General features: G+C 38.2%; 1 protein-coding gene across 2 annotated transcripts in view; it reads left to right on the forward strand.

The window, feature by feature from the left end:
- BTBD1 (BTB domain containing 1) overlaps positions 1-24262 on the forward strand; it is a 53909-nt gene that overhangs the window by 20506 nt on the left and 9141 nt on the right. For both annotated transcript variants that reach the window (XM_017502260.2, XM_017502261.1), the window contains exons 3-5: positions 1547-1652; positions 8930-9127; positions 21141-21333. In XM_017502260.2, the coding sequence (XP_017357749.1) occupies positions 1547-1652; positions 8930-9127; positions 21141-21333 (497 nt within the window). The remainder of the gene's footprint in view (positions 1-1546; positions 1653-8929; positions 9128-21140; positions 21334-24262) is intronic.

A 24262-nucleotide genomic window follows, 5' to 3' on the forward strand; every position in this document is an offset into this window, starting at 1 on the left:
AAAAAAAAAAAAAAAAAAAAAAAAGGAAAAGAAATTCCAAATGAAAAATATTGTGAGGGAAAGTTGCATGAGATGGATTTAATATTTACTAATACAAATGTTTTATTTAGTGCTAAAATTTATTTTAAAATTTGACAAAGCAAATTATTGTAAACAGGCTCAGTGTATAATCTAGGAAGTGCATTTTCAAACATATTTGAGTATTCTATATTTTATATGTGAATGTTTTAAGTTTAAAAACTATATATAAAATTTTTTAAATGTGTTTAAATTTAAAAAAATTTAAAGCCAGTGTATTTAATGTTTTCTTCCCTACCCCCATAAAATACAAGATAACTGTTTAGATATTTATCAGTTGTTCAGTAGTATCTGAATTCTTGAATTCTTTAAAATGAATTTTACTTTAAAATTAAATGAGTCATCAGTCATGCCAAATAATTGGTGTCATTTATGATATGACTAATTAATTGGCAGTATTCTCAGAAGTTTCTGCCCAATCCAACATAAATACCTTTGGGCATTTAGTGTTTGCCCATCCTCTAAAATGTAAAGGGAACTGCCCCCAGGCCAGAATGAAAGGTTGGTCATTGGCATGCCTATCGTCATACCTCCTTTTGTGGTGTTTTGGCTTTTTAATAATCTCACTTGAGTTTGACTTATACTCCGCCCTGCTTGCAAATTTCTTTTTTTTTAATTATAACATACATATTGATAAAGCACATATTGTAAGCTTGACTTCTAACATCTTAAAGCCAAAATCAGTTCTGCTGGAATTATACAGTACATATTCTTGCTCATTATATAATCTGGCTTTCATCACTAGATTTGTGTGGTGCATTTATATTGGTTTGTGTAGTTGTAAGTTGTTTATTCTCACATTTGTATAATATTCCATCGTGTGAATTTATGTATTTGTTCTTGTGTTGTTAGACCTAATTTTGCTTAGGTTCCCAGAGCTCTCATCCTCAAACATTCTTGTACTCTATTCTCCCTACAAAATCAAAACAGGCAATGAAGGAGAAAATCTGGTGTTTGTATTGTTGTGCTTGACAATTGGTATTATAGTTTAGTGAAAAGACTATAAGATTTAAGTACTAGCTTTGCAACATACTCAACTAGATGATCCTAGGCAAGTCACTGTACCTCTCCAAACCTCTGTTTCCCCACCTGGAAAATGGGATAAGAATGTAAGTCTTATCTAACATAAAGGGTTCATTAAGGATCGGAATAAGTAATATATAAGAAAATAGGCTGTATACACACATACTCACACACACACATATAAGCACATGAAAATAAAAATAACAGGATTGTTACTGGTAATGTGAATTCGTTCTCATCTCAGCAGGACATTTGTATTTTTTGCTTTTCGTTTCCAATTGTAGAATGAAAATTTTTAAGAATGTGTAGACATTATCATTGTCTTTTAAGTAGATATTTTTACATAATTAGCAATTATAACTGTTTATAATACTGACTTTGAATATATGCAGCCTGAAGGTAAAATAAGTATGAAAGTTAAATAACTATCTCTTTATATGTTTAGGCTCGATTATTTGATGAACCTCAGCTTGCTAGTCTTTGTCTAGATACAATAGACAAAAGCACAATGGATGCAATAAGTGCAGAAGGGTTTACTGATATTGATATAGGTAAGTTCACTGTGAAGTAAATTGTTAGGTTTTAAGTACACTTAATGCCTTACTTGTCAGCCTTGTTGGAGAAGGAGCTGTTTTTAAATTAGTGGCTTTCCCAAATGATTGAAGCCTCTCTAAGAGTTTTGCTTTCTTTTGTTTTGGTGAAAGTATTTCTAAAAGTCTTAAGTACCTCGTTGCCTTTTAAAAGATTTCAAATCAAATAAATATTCTTTGAATGCTCACCATATGCATGGCATTATTCTAGGTTCCATAGAAAATATAAAAATGGGTAAGAGGCGAGTTGTCTTGTTAAGGAAACATCTGATTGGAGAATCAAAGAACAAATATGTGAAAATTAAGATTTAAAACACGAATAGAAGAGAGGCATTAATACCTGGGTGATGAAATATTCTGTACAGCAGACCCCCATGACACAAGTTTACCTATGTAATAAACCTGCATATGTGCCCCTGAACTTAAAGTTAAAAAAAAAAAAAAAGAAAAGAGAACATATGGTAAAATGTGATTTCTGCCTTTTCTAAATTAGACATGTAGAAAATGATTACTATGCAAATCCAGAAAACAGAGCAATTACTTCACATTGCAGTAGTGTTAGGAAAATTTTGACAGAGGAGGTTCTGATATGAGCCTTAAAGAATGGATAGTACAGTAGGTCCTTGAATAATGTCGTTTTGTTATAATGTTGATAAGAAAAAAATTGACTCCTAGCAGGGACCACTGCATAGAGTTTACACATTCTCCCATACCTTCATGGTTTTCTCCAGGTACTCTAGTTTCCTCTCAAATCCCAAAGATGTGCATGTTAGGTTCGTTGGTGTGTCGAAATGGCCTCAGTCTAAATGAGAGTGTGTGTGAGTGTGCTCTGTGATGAAATCACGTACTGTGTGGGTTTGGTTCTTGCCTTGTACCAAGCCACTGGGATAAGCTCCAGCCAGCTGAAACTGAACTGGAATAAGTGGAATGGAAAATGATTTATCAAGTAAAAATGTGTAACATATATGATAATCATATAAATATTTGATGATAAATGATGCAGTCTGAAAGTGCTCAGCAAGCCCACTGTGTATTGTTTGCTTTTGCACTGCATTGTGTGGGAGGTGCTCCTCAAAATTTTCACTTTGTAAACATTTATTCTTGGATTTAACCCACCACCATGACTGCTGTCACTCACTGATACTCACTAATTCACCAAAAATTGGGTAAATGATTCTCTTTCTTATCTTTATTAATCTTTCTTAAATGTATGTATAGCTCACATTTATTTCACTGGTTTTTTTTTGAGATGAAGTCTCGCTCTGTCACCCAGGCTGGAGTGCAGTGGCGTGATCTCAGCGCAGTGCAACCTCCACCTTCCAGGTTCAAGAGATTCTCCTGCCTCAGGCTCCTGAGTAGCTGGGATTACAGAGGCATGCGCCACCCCGCCCAGCTAATTTTTCTGTCTTTTGTAGAGAAGGAGTTTCACCATGTTGGTCAGGCTGGTCTCCAACTCCTGACCTCGTAAACACTTGTGTCAGCCTGTCAAAGTGCTAGGATTACAGGCATGAGCCACCGCGCCCAGCCTGTTTCACTGTTTAATTTAGAAGTGCTTTGAGTCTTGAAGCTTGGTGGTATTTTTGTGACCAGAAATATGCCGTAGGAACTTAACTCGTTTATATCAGTTGGCTCATGGTAAAATTGCTTTCGTCAGACATTGATTCACTGGAAGTCACAGTTTCCAAGATCCCAAACATTGAGGACTTACTGTATTTGGATAGTGGAGAGGGGAGGGCATTAGGGGCAAGTGGATCCTCAGGAAGAAGTGTATAAGAGGAAGGAGGTGCAAGGCAGGTTAAAACCAGCTGATAGAAGACCATCTAATGACAGGCTAAAAATGTACCTTTTGTCTTGTAGGAGAGTAGACAGATCTAATCCAGGCCCATGGCTTTAAATACTATCTTTTGATGATAAACCCAACATGTATCTTCAATCCCTGTCTTCTTCTGGGCTACAAACTCATATACCCAACTGTTTACTTGACACCCTTATTTGGAGATTTTGTAGGCATTTGAAACACAACAGTTAAAGGAGAACCATTGATTCCCCTCTCTCTCTGTTAGGTCTCTTCTGTTCCTTTCCAACTGTTTTCAGTCTTCCTCAACAGCACCACCATGAACCTTATTGCTCAGGCTAAAAATCCCAGAGTTGTTCTTGATTATTCTTTCTCTCACACCCTACATGCAGTTATATCAGCAGGTGCTCATGGCTGTACTTTGAATATGTATCCTGAATCTGACCACTTCTTACCATATCCGTGGCTACCACCTAGTCTAAGCCACCGTTGTCTTTCACCTGCATAACTGCAGTGGTCTCTTTCATCCACTCTTCCTCCCATGCACTCCAGTCTCTATACTCCAGTCTTTACATGACAGCCAGAATGATCTTTATAAGTAAAAAATCGGGTCATATAAATTCCTTGCGTCCAGTGTCTTCCCACTGCTCTTTGCATAAAATTTAAATTCCTTATCAAAACTCACAGTGCCCTGTGTAATCGGGTCTTGTATTTGTCTGGGTATATTAGGCTAGGCTGTGGTAAGAAATAGACCCAAAAGTGCAGACTGGCTCAAACACAAAAGAAGTTTATTTCACACTCATATAACAGACCAAGGAAGTATTATAGTCAGCAGGTAGCTCTCTTGTTCTGTTATTCTCTAGTGCCTAGTTATTATCTATGTTTTGCTGGCAGATGAGAGAAAATGTGGACAGGGAAAATGCCCACATATTAAAAGCCTTGGCCTTGATATGGCACCTACATTTTGGCTGTTATTTTGTTGGTCCCATTCAGTTACAAGATCTCACCTAACTTTTGGGGATGCCAGGAGATGCAGACTAGTCACAACCCCGGAAGAAGAGAAAATAGCTTTGGTAAACCGCTGCAAGTCACTACCTACCTCTATCTACATCTGACTTTGTCTCCTACCATTCTTCCCCTAATTAAGGTCCCATATCTGCTGACCAGGATTGTTTATATTCCATTCTTTTGTGTTTGCTATTCCTTCTGATTAGAATCCTTTTCCCCCTGAATCTTTGCATCTCAGATTAAAGGATACCTGAGACCTCAGACCTACTTAATTAGATACCGTGTTCCCCTAAGCAATCTGTTTCATTACTCTTACTCAGATTTATTTTCCTGTAATACATTTGCTCTCTGAAAGTCTTATCTAGGTATTTGTCTCTGTGTGTGTGTGTGTGTGTGTATGTTGATTGTCTCCTTTTGTTTCCTAGATTGTAAACTCCCTGAAGGAAGGGACTTTGCCTTGTATACCACTGTATCTCTAGCACTAAAGACAGCAGAATGTAGTACATGTTCAGCTGATAGTTGTTGATCAAATGGACTGACTGGCTGTGTCTAGAATAATGCCATTTCTTCCCATCTTGGGTGGCTCTCACGCAGTCTTAAGATGTTGGCTCAAATACACTTCCACATGACTCTTTTTTTTTTTTTTTTGAGGCAGAGTCTTGCTCTGTTGCCAGGCGCCAGGCTGGAGTGCAGTGGCGCAATCTTGGCTCACTGCAACCTCCGCCTCCCGGGTTCAAGCAATTCTCCTGCCTCAGCGTCCCGGGTAGCTGGGACTATAGGCACACGCCACCACACCCAGCTAATTGTTTGTTGTATTTTTTAGTAGAGACGGGGTTTCACCATGTTGGCCATGATGGTCTCGATCTCTTGACCTCATGATCCACCTGCCTCGGCCTTCCAAAGTGCTGGGATTACAGGCTTGAGCCACCGCACCCGACCCATGACTCATTTTTTGAGAGGTGATACTCCACCCTCCATGATGCTTGGTATATTCCTTTGTTCTAACGTCCTGTTGTTAGTTTACCTGTGTATTGCACAGTACCTTGGGAACAAATAATACACTGCTTATAATACACTGAAGGACAGGGTCTAAATCAGACTCCTCCCCAGCACCTGCATGTGGTGTCTGTTGAGTTACTGGATATTTGAGAGTCCTAAACACTGCCTAAATTGTTAGTGAAACATTGCTTAATCCTAATTTCTTTCCTGTTAGGGACTGTCACATGCTTCGTTTGTTCTTCAGTCTGTTCTTATTTGAAGTATTACTGTCCGCATCTGGGTAACTTACACCTTATAAATAGCTCTTAAATTATGCATGCCATTGGAACCTGGGAATCTTGAAGTATGTGCCTTGTACAGCCTAGAAGCCCAATAAATACTTGTTGCTTTGATATGACTCACAGTTGTTTATATGAAAATTTAGTATTGTGTTGTATTTATGAAACACCTGCTGTGTTTTTATGATTTTTATTTGGCTCTCAGCTTTAACTTCTTACCTTAACACATCTGCTAATAGAAGACCTATCTGTTTTTCTACCCCATAGGCTAGTTTGTTTCAAATGTACTTGTTAAAAATTAGTAATTAAGGGCGGGCGTGGTGGCTCATACCTGTAATCCCAGCACTTTGGGAGGCCAAGGTGAGCAGATCACAAGGTCAGGAGTTTGTAGACCAGCCTGACTAACATGGTAAAAACCCGTCTCTACTAAAAATACAGAAATTAGCTGGGCGTAGTGGTGGGCACCTGTAATCCCAGCTACTCAGGAAGCTGAGGCAGGAGATCCCTTGAACCTGGAAGGCGGAGGTTGCAGTGAGCTGAGATCACACCACTGCACTCCAGTCTGGGTGACAGGGCAAGACTCTGTCTCAAAAAAAAAAAAAAGTATTTAAAGAAATGTATTTCTGATACATATTTCTGGATAATATAATGATATTTAATGTTTTAATTGATTTCTGCTATGTGTAACTATAGCATACTCATTTTTATTTTAAAGTATAACTTAGATATTTCATAGAAGTTCCATTTTATCTAAGTTCTTTAGAGATTTTCCTACACATCTAGAATTGTCCGTTTTTAGAAACTGGGGTATTTATTTTGACCCTTTGAGAAATCAAAAACATGTTTTACGTTACCTGCCTATGTTAAACAATGTGTACTGAATATAATTTAGGATTCTTGCGATTATTAATGCTCACTTTTATAAGTACCAGTTATATTATTATTGTACAGTGAAGCCCTCAGGTCTCTGAAGTGTTGTTTTTATTTTTTAAAAAATCTTCTATGAGACCTTTGATTGCTATTCTTTTAAAGTACTTAACATCATCTTTTCACAGATTTCCTCTTTTCTCTATCCCTGTTAGATTGCAGTTTATCATTTCATTCTATTATATTAGCCTCTAAATCCCCTTTCTCTTCTGAATTTACTGCTTCTGGCCTGCTGGAACTTAAAAGTAACTGAGTTTTTTAATTTTGCCTATCATAAAAGAAAAATGATTCTGAGTGAGGACCTGAGGTACAGGCATGATGTATATACTTGGATGTCAAATAGGGAATTCAAACTTAGTATGTCTAAAATTAAACTTTAGCTCTTTCCCCACCTCAAACCTGCACCTCCTGTGGTCTTTCCCATCTTGGTTGATGCCACTCTCATCCCTCCAGCGCGTAAGCTGTATAAACCTTGCAGTTATTGTTGACACCTCTCTTTAAATCATACCTCATATCCAATCTGTTAGGAAATCTAATTAAGTCTTCCTTCAGAATATATTCTAAATCAGATCAATTTTCACCACTTCCACTGGTATCCTCCTTGTCCAGGCCACTGTCATCCCTGACCTGGATTGATGTAAGAGCCTCCAACTGCTACTGTCTCCACTGTAGCCTCTTCTCAACATGGAAGCCAGGGTGATTCTTTTAGAACATAAAGTATGACAACTCAGAACCCTCCAGGCCTTCCCCATGTCACTCAGAGTAAAAGTCAAATGATCTACAGGGTGCTGCATGATTGCCCCCACTCCCTGCAGCCTCTGGCCTCCTTGCCTGCTACTCTTCCCCCCTGCTCACTCTACTCTGCCACACTGGCCTCCTTACCATTCCTCAGATATACCAGGCACACTTTCATATGCCAGCCTTTGTACTTTTAGTCCTGGAATACTCTTCCTCTAGGTATCTGTTTTATTCCCCTACTTCCTTCAAGTCTTGGTATAAATGAAGCATGCCTAAACCACCCCATTTTATTATTTTTTTTGGCATAGTCTCACTTTGTCGCCTGGGCTGGAGTACAGTGGCATCATCATGGCTTACTGTAGGCTTGACCTCCCAGGCTCAAGTGATCCTGCTGCCTCGATTTCCTGAGTAGCTGAGACTACAGGTGCATGCCACCATGCCTGGCTAATTTTTAAAAAAGTTTTTTATAGAGATGCAGTCTCACTATATTGCCCAGGGTGGCCTGAAACTCCTGGGCTCAAGCCATGCTCCTGTCTCAGTCTCCCAAAGTACTGGGATTATAGGAATGAGCCAGCATGCCTGGCTCATTCCTATTCTAAACTGCATTTCTGATACTTCTTAATCTGATATTTCTGCTCACATATGTCATCTAAGATACTCGAATTTATGTATGTTTATTTAATCTGTTTTTCCTCATTAGAATGTAAGCTCTATGAGGGCAGGGATTTTTAACTTTTTGTTCAATGATATATCAGTGCCAGCTGGATGCCGTGGCTCACACCTGTAATCCCAGCACTTTGGAAGGCCAAGGCAGGCAGATCACTTCAGGTCCGAAGATCAAGACCAGCTTCACCAACAGAGTGAAACCCTGTCTCTACAAAAAATACAAAAATTAGCGAGGCATGGTGGTGCATGCCAGTAATCCAAGCTATTCAGGAGGCTGAAGTGGGAGAATTGCTTGAACCTGAGAGGCAGATGTTGCAGTGAGCTGAGATTGTGCTTCTGCACTCCAGCCTGAGCAACAGAATGAGACTATCTCAAAAAAAAAAAAAAAAAGAAAGAAAAGATCAGTGCCTAGAATAGTACCTGGCACATAGTGAGTGCTTAATAACAAATATTTACTGAATGAACAAATATGAATTATAATCTGTAGACTTTAAGAATTTATGTAAATAACTTGGAACCTTTTCTGTGGCTTATTAATCTTATTCTGGATAGTTGAGTTTACTTGACAAATGGCATAAATATAAAAGGAGAGTACTGTATCTAATATTGCATGTATGGTAGGTAACAAATTGATTGTTAACCTTAAACTGATTTTTATGGAACACTTTGGAGTTTAAATCCTTTAATTCTTTAGTATTTTAAAGTATAAAGTCTGTAGTTTTAAGTGTCTAACCTATTTTTTGTTGAGATCTAAGCACATCTGTTGGTATTGCTTGGTTAGAGAGCAAAATATTCCTAATTTGATTTATTTTGTATTTTGCCCATAGACACTCTCTGTGCAGTTCTAGAAAGAGACACACTCAGTATTCGAGAAAGTCGACTTTTTGGAGCTGTTGTACGCTGGGCAGAAGCGGAATGTCAGAGACAACAATTACCTGTGACTTTTGGAAATAAACAAAAAGTTCTAGGAAAAGCACTTTCCTTAATCCGGTTCCCACTAATGACAATTGAGGAATTTGCAGCAGGTAAGGGTATAAATTCACCAAAATCTATTCGAACTGTTTCAATAGTCTCTCAAGGCCGAGCATGGTGTCTCACACCTATAATCCCAGTACTTTGGGAGTCCAAGGCAGGTGGATCACTTGAGGTCAAGAGTTTGAGACCAGCCTTGCTAACATGGTAAAACCCCGTCACTACTAAAAATACAAAAAGTAGTCAGGCATGGTGATAGTCTCCTGTAATCCCAGCTACTCGAGAGGCTGAGGCAGGAAAATCGCTTGAACTTGGGAGATGGAGATTGTGGTGAGCCAAAATTACACCATTGCACTCCAGCCTGGGCAACACAGCAAGACTCCATCTCAAAAAAAAAAAAAAAAAAATCAGTCTCCCTGTGCCAGAGAGGAAAAGAAGCTATTTATTGAGTATTAATCACATGATAAACATATATGCATGTGTATGAATTCATTTAAGCCCTCCAAAATTGTGTTATCCACCTTGTATAGGTTAGAGAAGTGAAGTTGGGAAGAGGTTGAGTGCCTTGCCTCAAGTTATGACAGATCTTTTTGACTCTTTATTTTCTTTCTTTTTCTATCTTTTCTTTTCTTTCTTTTTTTTTTGAGACAGTCTTTCTCTGTTGCCCAGGCTGGAGTGCAGTGGCACGAACACATTTCACTGAAGCCTTCACCTCCCAGGATCAATCAATCCTCCCACCTCAGCCCCCCAAATAGCAGGGACTATAGGTGCACACTACCACACTTAGCTAATTTTAAAATTTTTTTGTAGAGACAGGGTTTAACTATCCTGCCTAGGCTGGTCTTGAACTCCTGGTCTCAAGTGATCCTCCTGCCTCAGACTCCAAAAGTGCTGGGATTACAGGTGTGAGCCACCATGCCCAGCCTCTATGTGACTCTTAAGGTTGATGCTTCTGATTAAAATCAGACAGATCTGGTTTTGAGTCTCCATGACCACTTATGACCAGTTTTCATTACCCATATCTTAATTGAGTATTATCTGCTTTTAAATCATGGCCAGGTTGAGGTGGGAGAATTGCCTGAGCCCAGGAGGCGGAGGTTGCAGTGAGCCAAAACTGCGCAGGCAAAAAATATGAACCACTGGACTCCAGCCTGGGCAACATTGCATTCCATCCTGTGCGCCATTGCACTCCAGCCTGGGCGACAGAGTGAGACTCCTGTCTCAAAGAAAAAAAAAAATCCTGAGGCTTTTCTTTCTTTTGAATCTACCTGGCCGTTATTATTTTATTTTATTTTTATTTTTATATTTTTTTGAGAAAGGGTCTCCCTCTGTCACCCAGGCTGGAGTGCAATGGCATGATCTCAGCTCACTGCAACCTCTGCTTCCTGGGTTCAAGCAATTCTCCCACCTCAGCCTCCTGAGTAGTTGGGATTACAGGTTCATGCCACCACAGGCTGGCTAATTTTTGTATTTTTAGTAGAGATAGGGTTTCACCATATTGGCCAGGCTGGTCTCAGAACTCCTGACCTTAGATGATCTGCCATCCTCAGCCTACCAAAGTGCTGGGATTATAAGCATGAGCCACTACCCCTGGTCTTCATGATTATTTAAAAAATAATTTCAATTTGGCTAGGCGTGGTGGCTCACACCTGTAATCCCAGCACTTTGGGAGGCTGAGGTGGGTGGATCATGAGGTCAGGAAATCAAGACCATTCTGGCCAACATGGTAAAACCCTGTCTCTACTAAAAGTACAAAAATTAGCTAGGTGTGGTGGCGTGTACTTGTAATCCCAGCTACTTGGGAGGCTGAGGCAGGAGGATTGCTTGAACCAGGGAGTTGGAGGTTGCAGTGAGCCAAGATTGTGCTACTGTACTCCAGCGTGGCAATAGAGTGAGACCTAGTCTCAAAAAAAATAATAATTTCAACTTTTATTTTAAATTCAGGGAGTAACGTGCAGATTTGTTTCATGGGCATATTGTGTGATGCTGAGGTTTGGGGTACAGTTGATCTCGTCACTCAGGCAATGAGCATAGTATCCAGTAGTTAGTTTTTCAACTTTTTCCCCTTCTGTCCCTTCTTCCCTTCCCCTTTTTAACAGTCCTTAGTGGCTTTTGCTGCCACCCTCATGTCCATGTGTATCCAGTGTTTCGCTGCCACAAGTGAGAACATATGGTATTCGGTTTTCCGTTTCTGCATTAACACTTAGGATAATGGCCTCTAGCTGCATCCATGTTGCTGCAAAAGGCATGATTTTGATCTTTTTTATGGCTGTGTAGTATTCCGTGGTGTGTGTGTGTGTGTGTGTGTGTGTGTGTGTGTGTGTGTGTGTGAGTCATATTCTCTTTACCCAGTCTACCACAGATGGGCACCTAGGTTGAGTCCATGTCTTGTCTTTGCTGTTATGAATAGTGCTGTGATGAGCATATGAGTCCATGTCTCTTTTGGTGGAACAATTTATTTTCTTTTAAATGTGTACCCAGTAATGGGATTGGGATTGCTGAGTTGACTGGTAGTTCTAAGTTCTTTTTTTTCTTTTTTTTGAAACAGCCTCATCCTTGTCACCCAGGCTGGAGTGGAGTGGTATAATCTCAGCTCACTGCAACTCCTACCTCTTAGGTTCTAGTGATTCTCCCACCTCAGCCTCCAGAGTAACTGGAACTACAGACGCCCACCACCATACCCAGCTAATATTTGTGGGTTTTGGTAGAGATAGGGTTTCACCATGTTGGGCAGGCTGGTCTCAAACTCTTGACCTGAAGTGATCCTCCTGCCTTGGCCTCCCAAAGTGCTGGGATTACAGACATGACCCACTGTACCTGACCTTGGTAGCTATGAGTTCTTTGAGAAATCTCAAACTGTTTCCCACAGTGACTAAACTTACCTACATTCCCACTATCAGTGAATAAGCATTCCCTTTTCTCTGCAGCCTCGCCAGCAACTGTTTTTTCTACTTTGACAGGCATTCTGAGGAGTGTGAGATGGCATCTCATTGTGGTTTTGATTTGCATTTCTCTGATGATTAGTGATGTTGAGCATTTTTTTCATGTTTGTTGGCTGCTTGTATGTCTTCTTTTGAGAAATGTCTGTTCATATTTTTTTGCCCACTTTTCATGAGGGTTTTTTGTTTTGTTTTGTTTTTTGTTTTTTGAGATGGAGTCTCACTCTGTCACCCAGGCTGGAGTGCAATGGCGTGATCTTGGTTCACTGCAACCTCCGTCTCCTGAGTTTAAGCAGTCCTCTTGCCTCAGCCTCCTGAGTAGCTGGGACTACAGGCTCATGCGACCACGCCCAGCTGATTTTTGTATTTTTAGTAGAGACAGGGTTTCACCATGTTAGCCAGGCTGGTCGCCTTGACCGCCCAAAGTGCTGGGATTACAGGCGTGAGCCACTGTGCCCAGCCTGAGTTTTTTTTTTCTTATTGAATTGGTTAAGTTCCCTATAGATCCTGGATATTAGACCTTTGTCAAATGCATAGTTGGCAAATATTTTCTCCCATTCTATAGGTTGTCCATTTGTTCTGTTGATAGTTTCTTTTACTGTGTAGAAGCTCTTTAGTTTAGTTAGGTCCTACTTGTCAGTTTTTGTTTTTGTTGCAATTGCTTCTGAGAACTTAGTAAAAAATTCTCTCCCAAGACCAGTGTCCAGAGTGGTGGTTTCTAGGTTTTCTTCTAGGATTCTTTTAGTTTCAGGTCTTACCTTAAATCTTTATTCCTCCATCTTGAGTTAATTTTTGTGTGTGGTGAAAAGTATGGGTCCAGTTTCATTCTTTAGCATAAGGCTAGCCAGCTATCCCAGCACCCTTGAATAGAGATATGTTTGAATTGAATAGAGAGATATTTCCCCATTGCTTATTTTTGTCAACTTTGTCAAAGATCAGATGGCTGTAGGTCTGTAGCTTTATTTCTGGATTCTGTTTTCTGTTTCGTTGGTATATGTGTCTGTTTTTGTACCAGTAAGTACCATGCTGTTTTGGTTACTGTAGCCTTATAGTATAGTTTGAAGTCCAGTGGTAATGTGATGCCTCCAGTTTTGTACTTTCTGCTTAGAATTGCTTTGGCTATTCAGACTTTTGTTGTTGTTGTTCCATGTGAATTTTAGAATATTTTTCTAGTTCTGTGAAAAATGATGTTGGTAGTTTGATAGAAATAGCATTAAATCTGTAGATTACTTTGGGCAGTATGGCCATTTGAATGATATTGATCCTTCTGATCCATGAGTATGGAATGTTTTTCCATTTGTTGTGTCATCTGTGATTTCTTTCAGCAGTGTTTTATAATTCTCCTTGTAAAGATCTTTTACTTGGTAAAAATACATCTAACCAAGATGTGTGGATATAAAAATATCTGATAGAAATATATCTTGGTTAGATTTATTTCTAGGCATTTTATTTTTGTGTGGCCATGGTAAATGGGATTGCATTCTTGATTTAGCTCTCAGCTTGAGCATTATTGGTGTATAGAAATGCTGCTGATTTTTGTACATTAATTTTATATTCTGAGGCTTTATTGAAGTTGTCTATCAATCAGTTCCAGGACCGTTTGGTGGAATTTTTTTTTTTTTTGGGACAGAGTTTTGCTCTTTGTTGCCCAGGCTGGAATGCAGTGGCACAATCTTGACTCACTGCAACCTTCGCCTCCAGGGTTCAAGGGATTCTCTTGTCTCAGCCTCCTGAGTAGCTGGGATTACAGGCTCCCTCCACCATGCCCAGCTAATCTTTGTATTTTTAGTAGAGACATGGTTTCACCGTGTTGGTCAGCTTGGTCTCAAACTCCTACCTCAGGTGATTTGCCCTGCCTTGGCCTCCTGAAGTGCTGGGATTACAGGTGTGAGCCACTGTGCCCAGCCTGGTGGAATCTTTAGAATTTTCTAGATGTAGAAGCATATCGTCTGTGAAGAGAGATAGTTTGACTCCTTTTTTTCTTATTTGGGTGCCTTTTTATTTCTTTTTCTTTCCTGATTGCTCTGGTTAGCACTGCCAGTATTGTGTTGAATAGGAGTGGTATTGGCTGTTGGTTTGTCATAGATGGCTCTTGTTATTTTGGGGATGTTCTTTTGATGCCTAGTTTGTTGAGGATTTTTTCATGAAGAGATGTTGGATTTTACAGAAAGCTTTTACCATGTCTATTGAGACAATCATATGGTTTTTGTTTTTAACACTATTTCATGATTGTTTTGAATTGCATTTCTTTTTATTTTTCAATTTTATTTTAGTTTTAGAAATGAGATCTTGCTATGTTGCTCAGGCTGACCATGAGCTTCTGGGCTCAAGGGATTCTTCTGCCTTAGCCTCTTAGCCAGTGTGTCTGGCTGAATTGTATTTCATTATGCTTATTGACCATTTTATTTTCCTTAACATTGTTCATGTCTTTTGTTGTTCTGTTGGTGTGTTCAAAATTTTTTTTTAACTGGTTTATCTTATATTGATTCTTCATATATAGAATGTGCATATGGTCAGCATTGTTAGATCCTGCCATTCTGCCAAATGGTTCCCCAAAGTGGTTGTAACAGTCATCAGCAAAGTGAAGAGACATAAGACCTTGTTCTGGTTGCCCATATCCTCTCCAATACTTGGTATTGTTAATTTTTGTAGTTTTAGCCATTTGTGTGGGTGTGAGGACGTATTTCATTGTTGTTTTAAATTTCCTATCATGGATGATTAATGATATTGAATATGCCAATAATTTAATCCAATCTGACAGACTATCTTTTATCAGAACTATTTGGTTGACTTGCATTTAATGCAATTACGGATATATTTGGGTTTGTGTTTACCATCTTGCAATTTGTTTTCCACTTGCCACATCTGTTTTTTGTTTCTTTTTTTTCATTTCTTGCTTTCTTTTGGAGGAATCAGGTTATTTTTATTCTACTTTTTTTGAGGTAATGATACAGTTTTCCCCCTTATTCTGTGAATATAGTGAATGACATAATTGATTTTCCAATTTAAACCTATTTTAGGTTCCTTACATAAATCAGATTTGGTTGTTATGCATTATCCTTTTTATATATTACTGGATTTAATTTGCTGAAATTTTTTAGTATTTTGTGACTACTGAATGAGAGAAATTCGTCTATTTTTTACTTGCAATGAAATTGTCAAGATTATCCTCATATAAAAGTTAGGAATATTTTCTTTTTTTCCCCCCAGTGTTCAAGAGTTTGTATTATTAATTTTCTCCAGGAACCAACTTCTGGCTTTATTAATTTTCTCTGTTGTAGTATGTTTTCCATTTCATTACTTTCTGCCTTTTTCTTTATTGCTTTCTTCCTTTCCTTTCTCCGATTTTAATTTGCTGGGATTATTTATTTTATTAGTCTTTGTGACTTTTTGAGATACTTAGATTGTCAGCCTATCTTCTTTTAGAATGCATAGATTTAAGTATAATTTTTTCTCTCAGCATCTTTTCCCCCTAGCAATTTTTGATTTTGTTATATTCAATTAAAAATTTCTAATTTTGATTTTTTTCTTTGACTCAGGTTATAAATCGATAACTCAATTTCTAAATATTTGGGATTTCTTCTTATCTTGCTCTTGCTGACTTCTCTGGCTTAATTCCAGTATAGTCAGAAAATACATTCCATATCATTTCAGCCCTTTGAAATTTGTTGATATCTGTTTTGGCCTGGCATATAGTAGTTTTATTATTTTTATTTATTTATTTGTTTTGAGACAGTATCTCACTCTGTCACCCAGGCTGGAGTACAATGGCGCGATCTCGGCTCACTGTAATCTCCACCTCCCGGGTTCCAGTGATTCTCCTGCCTCAGCATCTGAGTAGCTGGGATTACAGGCATGCACTGCCATACCTGGCTAATTTTTGTGTTTTTAGTAGAGACAGGGTTTCACCATGCTGGCCAGGCTGATCTCGAACTCTGGACTTCAGGTGATCCACCCGCCTCAGCCTCCCAAAGTGCTGGAATTATAGGTGTGAGCCACCGCGCCTGGCCCGTATGGTGATTTTAATGAGTATCCATGTATATTTGAGAAGAATATATTCTTATTTGTTATGTGCAGAAAAACCAGAATAGTCCTCTATGTTTAACAAATTGAATACTATGTCTATGAAAGGAATATTTACTAATGATATTCAAATTTTCTATGTATCTATCAATTTTGTTTGTTCTATCAGTTACTAAAAGAAGTAAATTAAAATCTCAGGCCGGGCACAGTGGCTCATGCCTGTAATCCCACCACTTTGAGAGGCTGAGGTGGGCAGATCACCTGAGGTCAGGAGGTCGAGACCAGACTGGCTAACATGGTGAAACCCCATTTCTACTAAAAATACAAAAAATTAGCCTGGCATGGTGTCACATACCTGTAATCCCATCTACTGGGGAGGCTGAGACAGAATCACTTGAACCTGGGAGGCCGAGGTTGCAGTGAGCCCAGATCGCGCCATTGTACTCCATTTTGAGCAACAAGAGCGAAACTCAGTCTCAAAAAAAAATCTCTCTATGATTGAGATTGTGTTTCCTTTTGGTTCCATCAGTTTTTTTTCCATTTTGAGACTATATCATTAGGTGCATTCAAATTTAGGATTATCTTTTTTAATTGAATTTGCTTCTTTATCTTTATTTACGTATCCCACTTTAAAGGAGTTTTCATTTTTTGATTTTTTTTTTTTTTTTTTGAGACAGAGTCTCCCTATGTCACCCAGGCTGTAGTGCAGTGGTGCAATCTTGGCTCACTGCAACTTCCACCTCCTGGATTCAAGCCCTTCTCATGCCTCAGCCTCCTTAGTAGTGGGGAACTACAGGCATGCACCACCATGCCCTGCTAAATTTTGTATTTTTAGTAGAGATGGGGTTTTACCATGTTGGCCAGGCTGATCTTGAACAATTGGCCTCAAGTAATCCGCTCACCTCAGCCTCCCAAAATTCTGGTATTACGGTTTGACCCACCACACCCAGCTTAAACTTCTTGTTTTAAAGTCTTTGTGTGATATTGGTATAGTTTCTCAAGGTTTTAAAAATTCTTTATCTTTTCTCATCCTTTTAGCCTTACATTATTTTGACTATGTCTCTTTTAAGCTTTATTTTTTAAAAATTCAGCCTGACAGACTTTGCCTTTTATTTGGAATATTTAGTTCACTTTATACTTAATAAAATTACTATTTTATTAAACTTTCTTTTCTTCTTCTTCTTCTTTTTTTTTTTGTAGACCGTTTCTCCTCTGTCACCCAGGCTAGAATGCAGTGGCATGATCTCAGCTCACTGTAGCCTCAATCTCCTGGGCTCAGGTGATCCTCCCACCTCAGCCTCTTATATTAAACATTATTTTATTATTATTTTAGTGGGTTGTCCTTATTATTACAAGAATATATCCTTATTGATTTTCAAATCTTAAAAATTAAATTTTTTAGGCGAGGCACAGTGACTCACACCTTTAGTCTCAGCACTTTGAGAATCTGAGGCAGGTGGATTGTTTGAGTCTAGTTCAAGACCAGCCTTGGCAAAATGGTTTTTACCAAAAAAAAGATTTTTAAATTAGCCTGGAGTGATGGCACATGCCTGTAGTCCCAACTACACAGGGGGCTGAGGTGGGAGGATCACTTGAGCCCACGAGTTCCATCAAGGCTGCAGTGAGCTGTGATCATACTGCTGCACTCCATACCTGGGTAACAGTGAGACTATTTCAAAAATAAATAAATAAATAAAATTAAAAATTTTAAATTAAAATTTTCCATACAGTATAAAGGCATTATTGATATTTTTGCTACATTTAACCTTCTCTAGCCTTTGGTGCTACTATGTCATGTATTTTAATTTTTCATATGTTATAAAGCCCATAAAACATTATTTTCTTAAGTCAGTAATCATTTTGATTTGCCTGTATATTTGCCTTTTTAGTACTCTTCACTGTTTTTCTGTATGACCATGCTTCTATCTGGGATCACTTCTGTCAGCTTGAAGAATTCCCTACAGTATTTCTTTTAGAACAGGTCGGATACTAACCAGATTCTTTCAACTCTTATTTTTTTCTTTTGTCAAAAACATCTTTATCTTACTTTTTATTTTTTTTTCTTAAAGAGATGGGGCCCTGCTATGTTCCCTTGGCTGGAATGCAGTAGCTCTTCACAACCTCAGACTTCTAACCTCAAACAGTCCTCCCACCCCAGCCTCCTGATTAGTTGAGACTAGAGGGGCACACCACTGAGCCCAGCTTACCTTCTTTTTGAAGGATGTTTTCTGGGGTAGAAAGCTCAAGGTTGGCAAGTTATTCTCATCTGTCATTTGAATGTAATTCTATTCTTTTTTTTTTTTTTTTTTAGTTTGTCTGAGAGAAAGTCTTATTCTGTCACCCAGGCTAGAGTGCAGTGGCACAATTTTGTCTCGTTGCGGCCTCCACCTGCCAGGTTCAAGCGATTCTCCTGCTTCAGCCTCCCAAGTAGCTGGGATTACAGGCACCCACCACCACGCCCGGCTAATTTCTGTATTTTTAGTAGACACGGGGTTTCACCATGTTGGCCAGGCTTGTCTCAAACTCCTGACTTCAAGTGATCCACCCACTCAGCCTCCCAAAGTGCTGGGATCACATGCATGAGCCACAGGGGCTGGCCTTATTCCCTTTGATTTCTAATATTGAAAGTGTAATTATTACTTCTTTAAAAATAATATACCTTTTATTGCTGGTGCTTTTAAGATTTCACATTATCTTTGGGTTTCGTTTTGTTTTGTTTTCTTTAGCAGTTTTATGATGATGTGCCTTGATGTATCTTTTTTATCTAACATACATTCTTGAGTTATTTATTTTGATTACCCTTCTTAACTGTAGTGTATTTTGTTTTCCTTTTCTTAGGTAGGTACATGCGTACACATTTGAACATGGTTTTCATTATCTGAAGACCTTTTTTTTCAACTAAGGAAATTTTCTTATTGTCAGTTCTTCAGGACCACTTATTACCTATATGTTGGTCTCTGCTCTTTATCATCACTTTAATCACCTTAAAATTTTAATATTTTTTCCCTAGTTCTCATCATTCTCAGAATGTTTTTAGAGTTTTCATCTCCATCTCTCTTGATCTTATATAGTTTCCATTCTGTTCTTTTTTGCTAAGGTGCAGATTTTAAGTTGTAATTATATATTTTTTTACTGTGTAATCTTTCCTTATCCAGAGGTTGCAAACAATGAAACTTGGGCCAGATCTGGCAGGCTGACATAATTTTGTGTGTGATATTAAAACTTTTTAAATTTAATATTTTTAAATTGGGGGGGCAGTTTACATTAAAATCTAAATTATGGGCCAGGCGAGGTGGCTCACGCCTGTAATCCCAGCACTTTTGGAGGCCGAGGCAGGCAGATCACTGGAGGTCAGGAGTTTGAGACCAGTCTGGCCAATATGGTGAAACTCCGTCTCTACTCAAAATACAAAAATTAGCCGGGCATGGTGGTGCACGCCTAATAGTCCCAGCTACTAGGAAGGCTGAGGCAGGAGAATTGCTTGAACCCAGGAGGCAGAGGTTTCAGTTAGCCAAGATCGCACCACTGCACTCCAGCCTAGGCAACAGATCGAGACTCTGTCTCAAAGAAAAAAAAATCTGAATTATGACTTCCTAAACCAAATTTCTGTTTCTGTTTTGCAGTCTCTTATTTTTAGACTGCTTTTACTGGCTTTGGAAGGGATTTCCTATCATCTTTTTTATATATAAATTTTTATTTCAATAGTTTTTGGTTACATGGGTAAGTTTCTTAGTGGTGATTTCTGAGATTTTGGTGCACGCATCACCTGAGCAGTGTACATTGTACCCAACATGTAGGCTTTTATTACTTACCTCCTTCCCACTCTTCCCCACCAAGTCCCCAAAGTTTATTATATCAGTATGCCTTTGCCTCCTCACAGCTTCTTAGCTCCCACTTACAAGTGAGACCATACGATATTTGGTTTTCCATTCCTGAATTACTTTACCTAGAATAATGGCTTCCAAGTCCACCCAAGTTGCTGCAAAGGCTATTATTTCATTCCATTTTATGGCAGAGTGGTATTCCATGGTGTATATGTACCACATTTTCTTCATCCACTCATTGGTTGATGGGCATTTAGAATGGCTCCATATTTTTGCAGTTGCAAATAGTGCTGCTATAAACATGTACATGCAAGTATCTTTTTCATGTAATGACTTATTTTCCTTTGGGTAGATATCCAGTAGTGGAATTGCTGTATCAAATGGTAGTTCTTCTTTTAGTTTTTTAAGAAATCTCCATACTCTTTTCCATAGTGGTTGTTCTAGATTACATTCCCACCGGCAGTGTAAAAGAGTTCCCTTTTCACCACATCCATGCTAACATCTGTTATTCTTTTATTTTTAAATTATGACCATTCTTGCAACAGTAAGGTGGTATCTTATTGCGGATTTAATTTGCATTTCCATGATAATTAGTGATGAATATTTTTCGTATGTTTGTTGACTGCTCGTATATCTTCTTTTGAGAATTGTCGCTTCATGTCCTTCGCCCACTTTGTGCAGGGATTATTTGTTTTTTTTTCCTGCTGACTTGAGTTGTAGATTCTGGATATTAGTCCTTTGCTGGATGCATAGTTTGCAAATATGTTCCTGCACTCTGGAGGTTGTCTGTTTACTCTGCTGATTATTTCTTTTGTTGTGCGGACGGTTTTTAGTTTAATTAGGTCCCATTTATTTGTTTTGTTGCATTTGCTTTGGGGTTCTTAGTCATGAATTCTTTGCCTAAGCCAATATCTTGAAGAGTTTTCCTGTTGCCATCTTCTAGAATTTTTACGGTTTCTTAGATTTAAGTTTGATCCATCTTGAGTTGACTTTTGTATAAGGTGAGAAAGGAATCCTCCGAGCACTTTTATAAGGAACAGCATTTATTCCTGGATCTAAGTTTTGACTAATTAATGTTTTTAACATTTTAATGTGTTTAATTAACCTCAGATGGATTTATCAAAACTTTAAAATATATGCAAAAATTATATATGCTAAGATTTTTCTTCTTATTTTTACATTACATCCTCCAGATTTGAATTTACATTAAGTGGAGTATTCCAAAGTTAGGAATTGAAATCAAATTGGTTTTTTTTAGGTTTATGTTTTTATTTCCACAGGTCCTGCTCAATCTGGAATTTTGTCAGATCGTGAAGTGGTAAACCTTTTTCTTCATTTTACTGTCAATCCTAAACCCCGAGTTGAATACATTGACCGACCAAGATGCTGCCTCAGAGGAAAGGAATGCTGCATCAATAGATTCCAGCAAGTAGAGAGCCGCTGGGGTTACAGTGGGACAAGTGATCGAATCAGGTATCTGTCATATTGGGGACATGGGGGTAGAGTGGGAGTAGCAGTTACCATTTGGCCTTTATTTATATGTTGTGGGAGATAATTAACCAACATTTCATTTTATACTTTTTAAAAATGAACTTCTAAGTTAATACAGGAGACAAGAAGTCACTGAGGCATCCTGCCCTCCTCACTGATTTATGAGTGAGGGTGACTTCTTAAGAAAAAATCAGAGTAAGAAAGGATTGAGTTGGACCTTCTGTTATGTGATTTTTTTCCCCCGCGAGATGGAGTCTCACTTTGTCACCCAGGCTGGAGTGTAGTGGTGTGATCTTGCTCACTGCAACCTCCACCTCCTGGGTTCAAGCGATCCTCCCACCTCAGCCTCCCGAGTAGCTGGGATTACAGGCACACACCACCACATTCAGCTAATTTTTTTGTATTTTTAGTAGAGATGGGATTTCACCATGTTGTCCAGGCTGGTCTCAAACTACTGACCTCAAGTGATCCACCTGCCTCAGCCTTCCAAAGTGCTGGGATTACCAGGGGTGAGCCACTGCGCCCGACTGTTATGTGATTTTTGTTTGGATCACCCCTGCTGATGGGCTGAGTTCTAGACCTTAGTTGATCAAACACTATTTTTACAGGCTTAGGGCTACAACTAATAAATTTAACCTTACTATGTTTAGTGTGAGTTTTTTCTTTGCATAGATGTTGCAGGGAAAATAGTATACATTTATAAAAGAAGAATCTTGAAAAATGCATGCTATAATCCTGTTGAAGAAATTATCTTTGCTCTACTGTGTTTCTTTAGGTTAGATGTCAAAATAGAATCAGTGCCAGTTTTCACAAAACATGACTTATGAATTTTCATTTATTTAATAGCACTTCAGTATAAAACTAGAAATTAAGAACAAGTTCGCTAAAAAAAAAAAAAGAAATCTGGTTGGATGGGGGACTATTATAAATCTTGAGCTAACATGGAAATTAAAAATGTACTGATAGACTAATAATAATTCACGATAATACTATATGTAAAAAAAATTATGGGATGAGCCCCAAGCTGCACACACAAAAAAGTAATAATTAACTACTTTTAGTAAATAGAGTAGAAATAAGTGATTTAAGCATTCAGCCCAGGTAGCTAGAAAACGAATAGCAAAATAACTGTAAGAAAAGAGAAAGTAAATAGAGAAGCGTAGAAATTAATGAATTAAAAATAGTAGCATTGATAAATCCATAAGCTGGTTTCTTTAAAAGACAAATAAAATAAATAAACCTCTGGCAAAAGTAATAAACATTCATATTTAGAGGTAAAAAGGGGAATATAAATTATATGCTGACATTTTTATTTTAATTCTGGGTTTATTCTGTACTAATAAGTTGAACATGTTGATGGAATGGATCATTTTATAGGCAAATATAAATTATCAAAATTGGCTGAAGAAGAAAGCCTGAATAGACCAATTACCATGGAAGGAATTAAAAGTTATCAAAGAACTGTCCCTTCACAAGGTGGTTTTTACAGGTGAGTTTTGTCAAATCTTCAAGGAACAGATAGCTTCCTTGAGCATTAAAAGAACAAAATATTTCTTGGTTAATTATTGAAGGAAGCATAACCTTTATATAGGAATCAGACAAGACAAAAAAATTCTAGATCAATCTCAGTATCAAGAAGAAATTTTGTGTAAAACATTAGGGTATTGAATCTGTACTTAGAAGAATAACACTGGATGAGCAGAGTTTATTTAGAGATTGAAAGAATGGCTCAGTGTTGGGAAATGTATTAGTAAAATTCTCACAACAGATCAAAGAAGAAAAACAATTTGATTTCAATAGATGTCAGAAAGGCTTTTGATAAAGTTTCACCTTCATTCCCAATATAATTCTTACTAGGTTAGGCCTAGAAAAATACTTATTTACATGATAAACTATTGAAGCCTCAAGATAAAGATTCAGACTATCCATGCTGTTTTCAGCAGTGTTACTGTAATTCTGACAATTTGCTAATGGCATTATGTTCGTTAAAAGTTCAAACTCTATCAAACCGAGTTCTTTTTTAGTAAATATTTTGTAATTCCCACTTTACTAACCTGAAATAAAATTCATAGATAATATGCTTTATACATTTTTTAATTGATAAGTGATCTAGTTATAAAGGAGAAATAAATGTAACTGATAGTAAAATACGTAGTTCAATACATAGACTTTGGGCAGGACAACACTAGAAGACAAGTAGTCAGTTGCGGTACATACATGTATCAGCACGATGAGGCAGTTTCACCTGCACAGTACAGGCATGTTATGTCTTAAATGCCATGAGCAGCATTGCTGCAACGTACGTTTTCTTTAAAGGTTCCAGATAAAAGAGTTTATGTAGTTGATCCTATTCAAGGTGTGTGTATTTCTGAACTTGCCTACTGGCCGGAATTTATCTGTAGCCTGTAAAGTCAATACTCGGGGCACTTTCTTAGTCTTTTTCAGCAAAGACTTTAGTTGCCAGACCAGCATGTTTCCAGCTGCAGCTGAACAAGGCAAGGCTCTACTTTCCTGTTTCAGCTCTTCAACCGAGGTGGAGACGGAGGGACAGTGCAGTGGACTATGAAATTCTGGCTCTTTGGCAGGTTGGGTGGGGCTTGAATCCCAGCTCTGGCACCTCTTAGTGGGGCAGCCTCAAACAAGCCACTTAACACTTCCAAACTCTGTTTTCTGTTTTGCGGAATAAAGAAAATAGAATATACTAGAATGAGGTGTTTATTTTGAGATAGAGTTTTGCTCTTGTTGCCCAGGCTGGAGTGCAGTGGCGTGATCTCAGCTCACTGCAACCTCCACCTCCTGGATTCAAGCGATTCTCCTACCTCAGCCTCCCAGGTAGCTGAGATTACAGGAATGTGCCGTCACACCTGGCTAATTTTTTTCTTTTTCTTTTTCTTTTTCTTTTTTTTTTTTT

This window comes from Cebus imitator, unplaced genomic scaffold (genome assembly GCF_001604975.1).
Source record: "Cebus imitator isolate Cc_AM_T3 unplaced genomic scaffold, Cebus_imitator-1.0 Scaffold295, whole genome shotgun sequence".
Classification (NCBI taxonomy): domain Eukaryota; kingdom Metazoa; phylum Chordata; class Mammalia; order Primates; family Cebidae; genus Cebus; species Cebus imitator.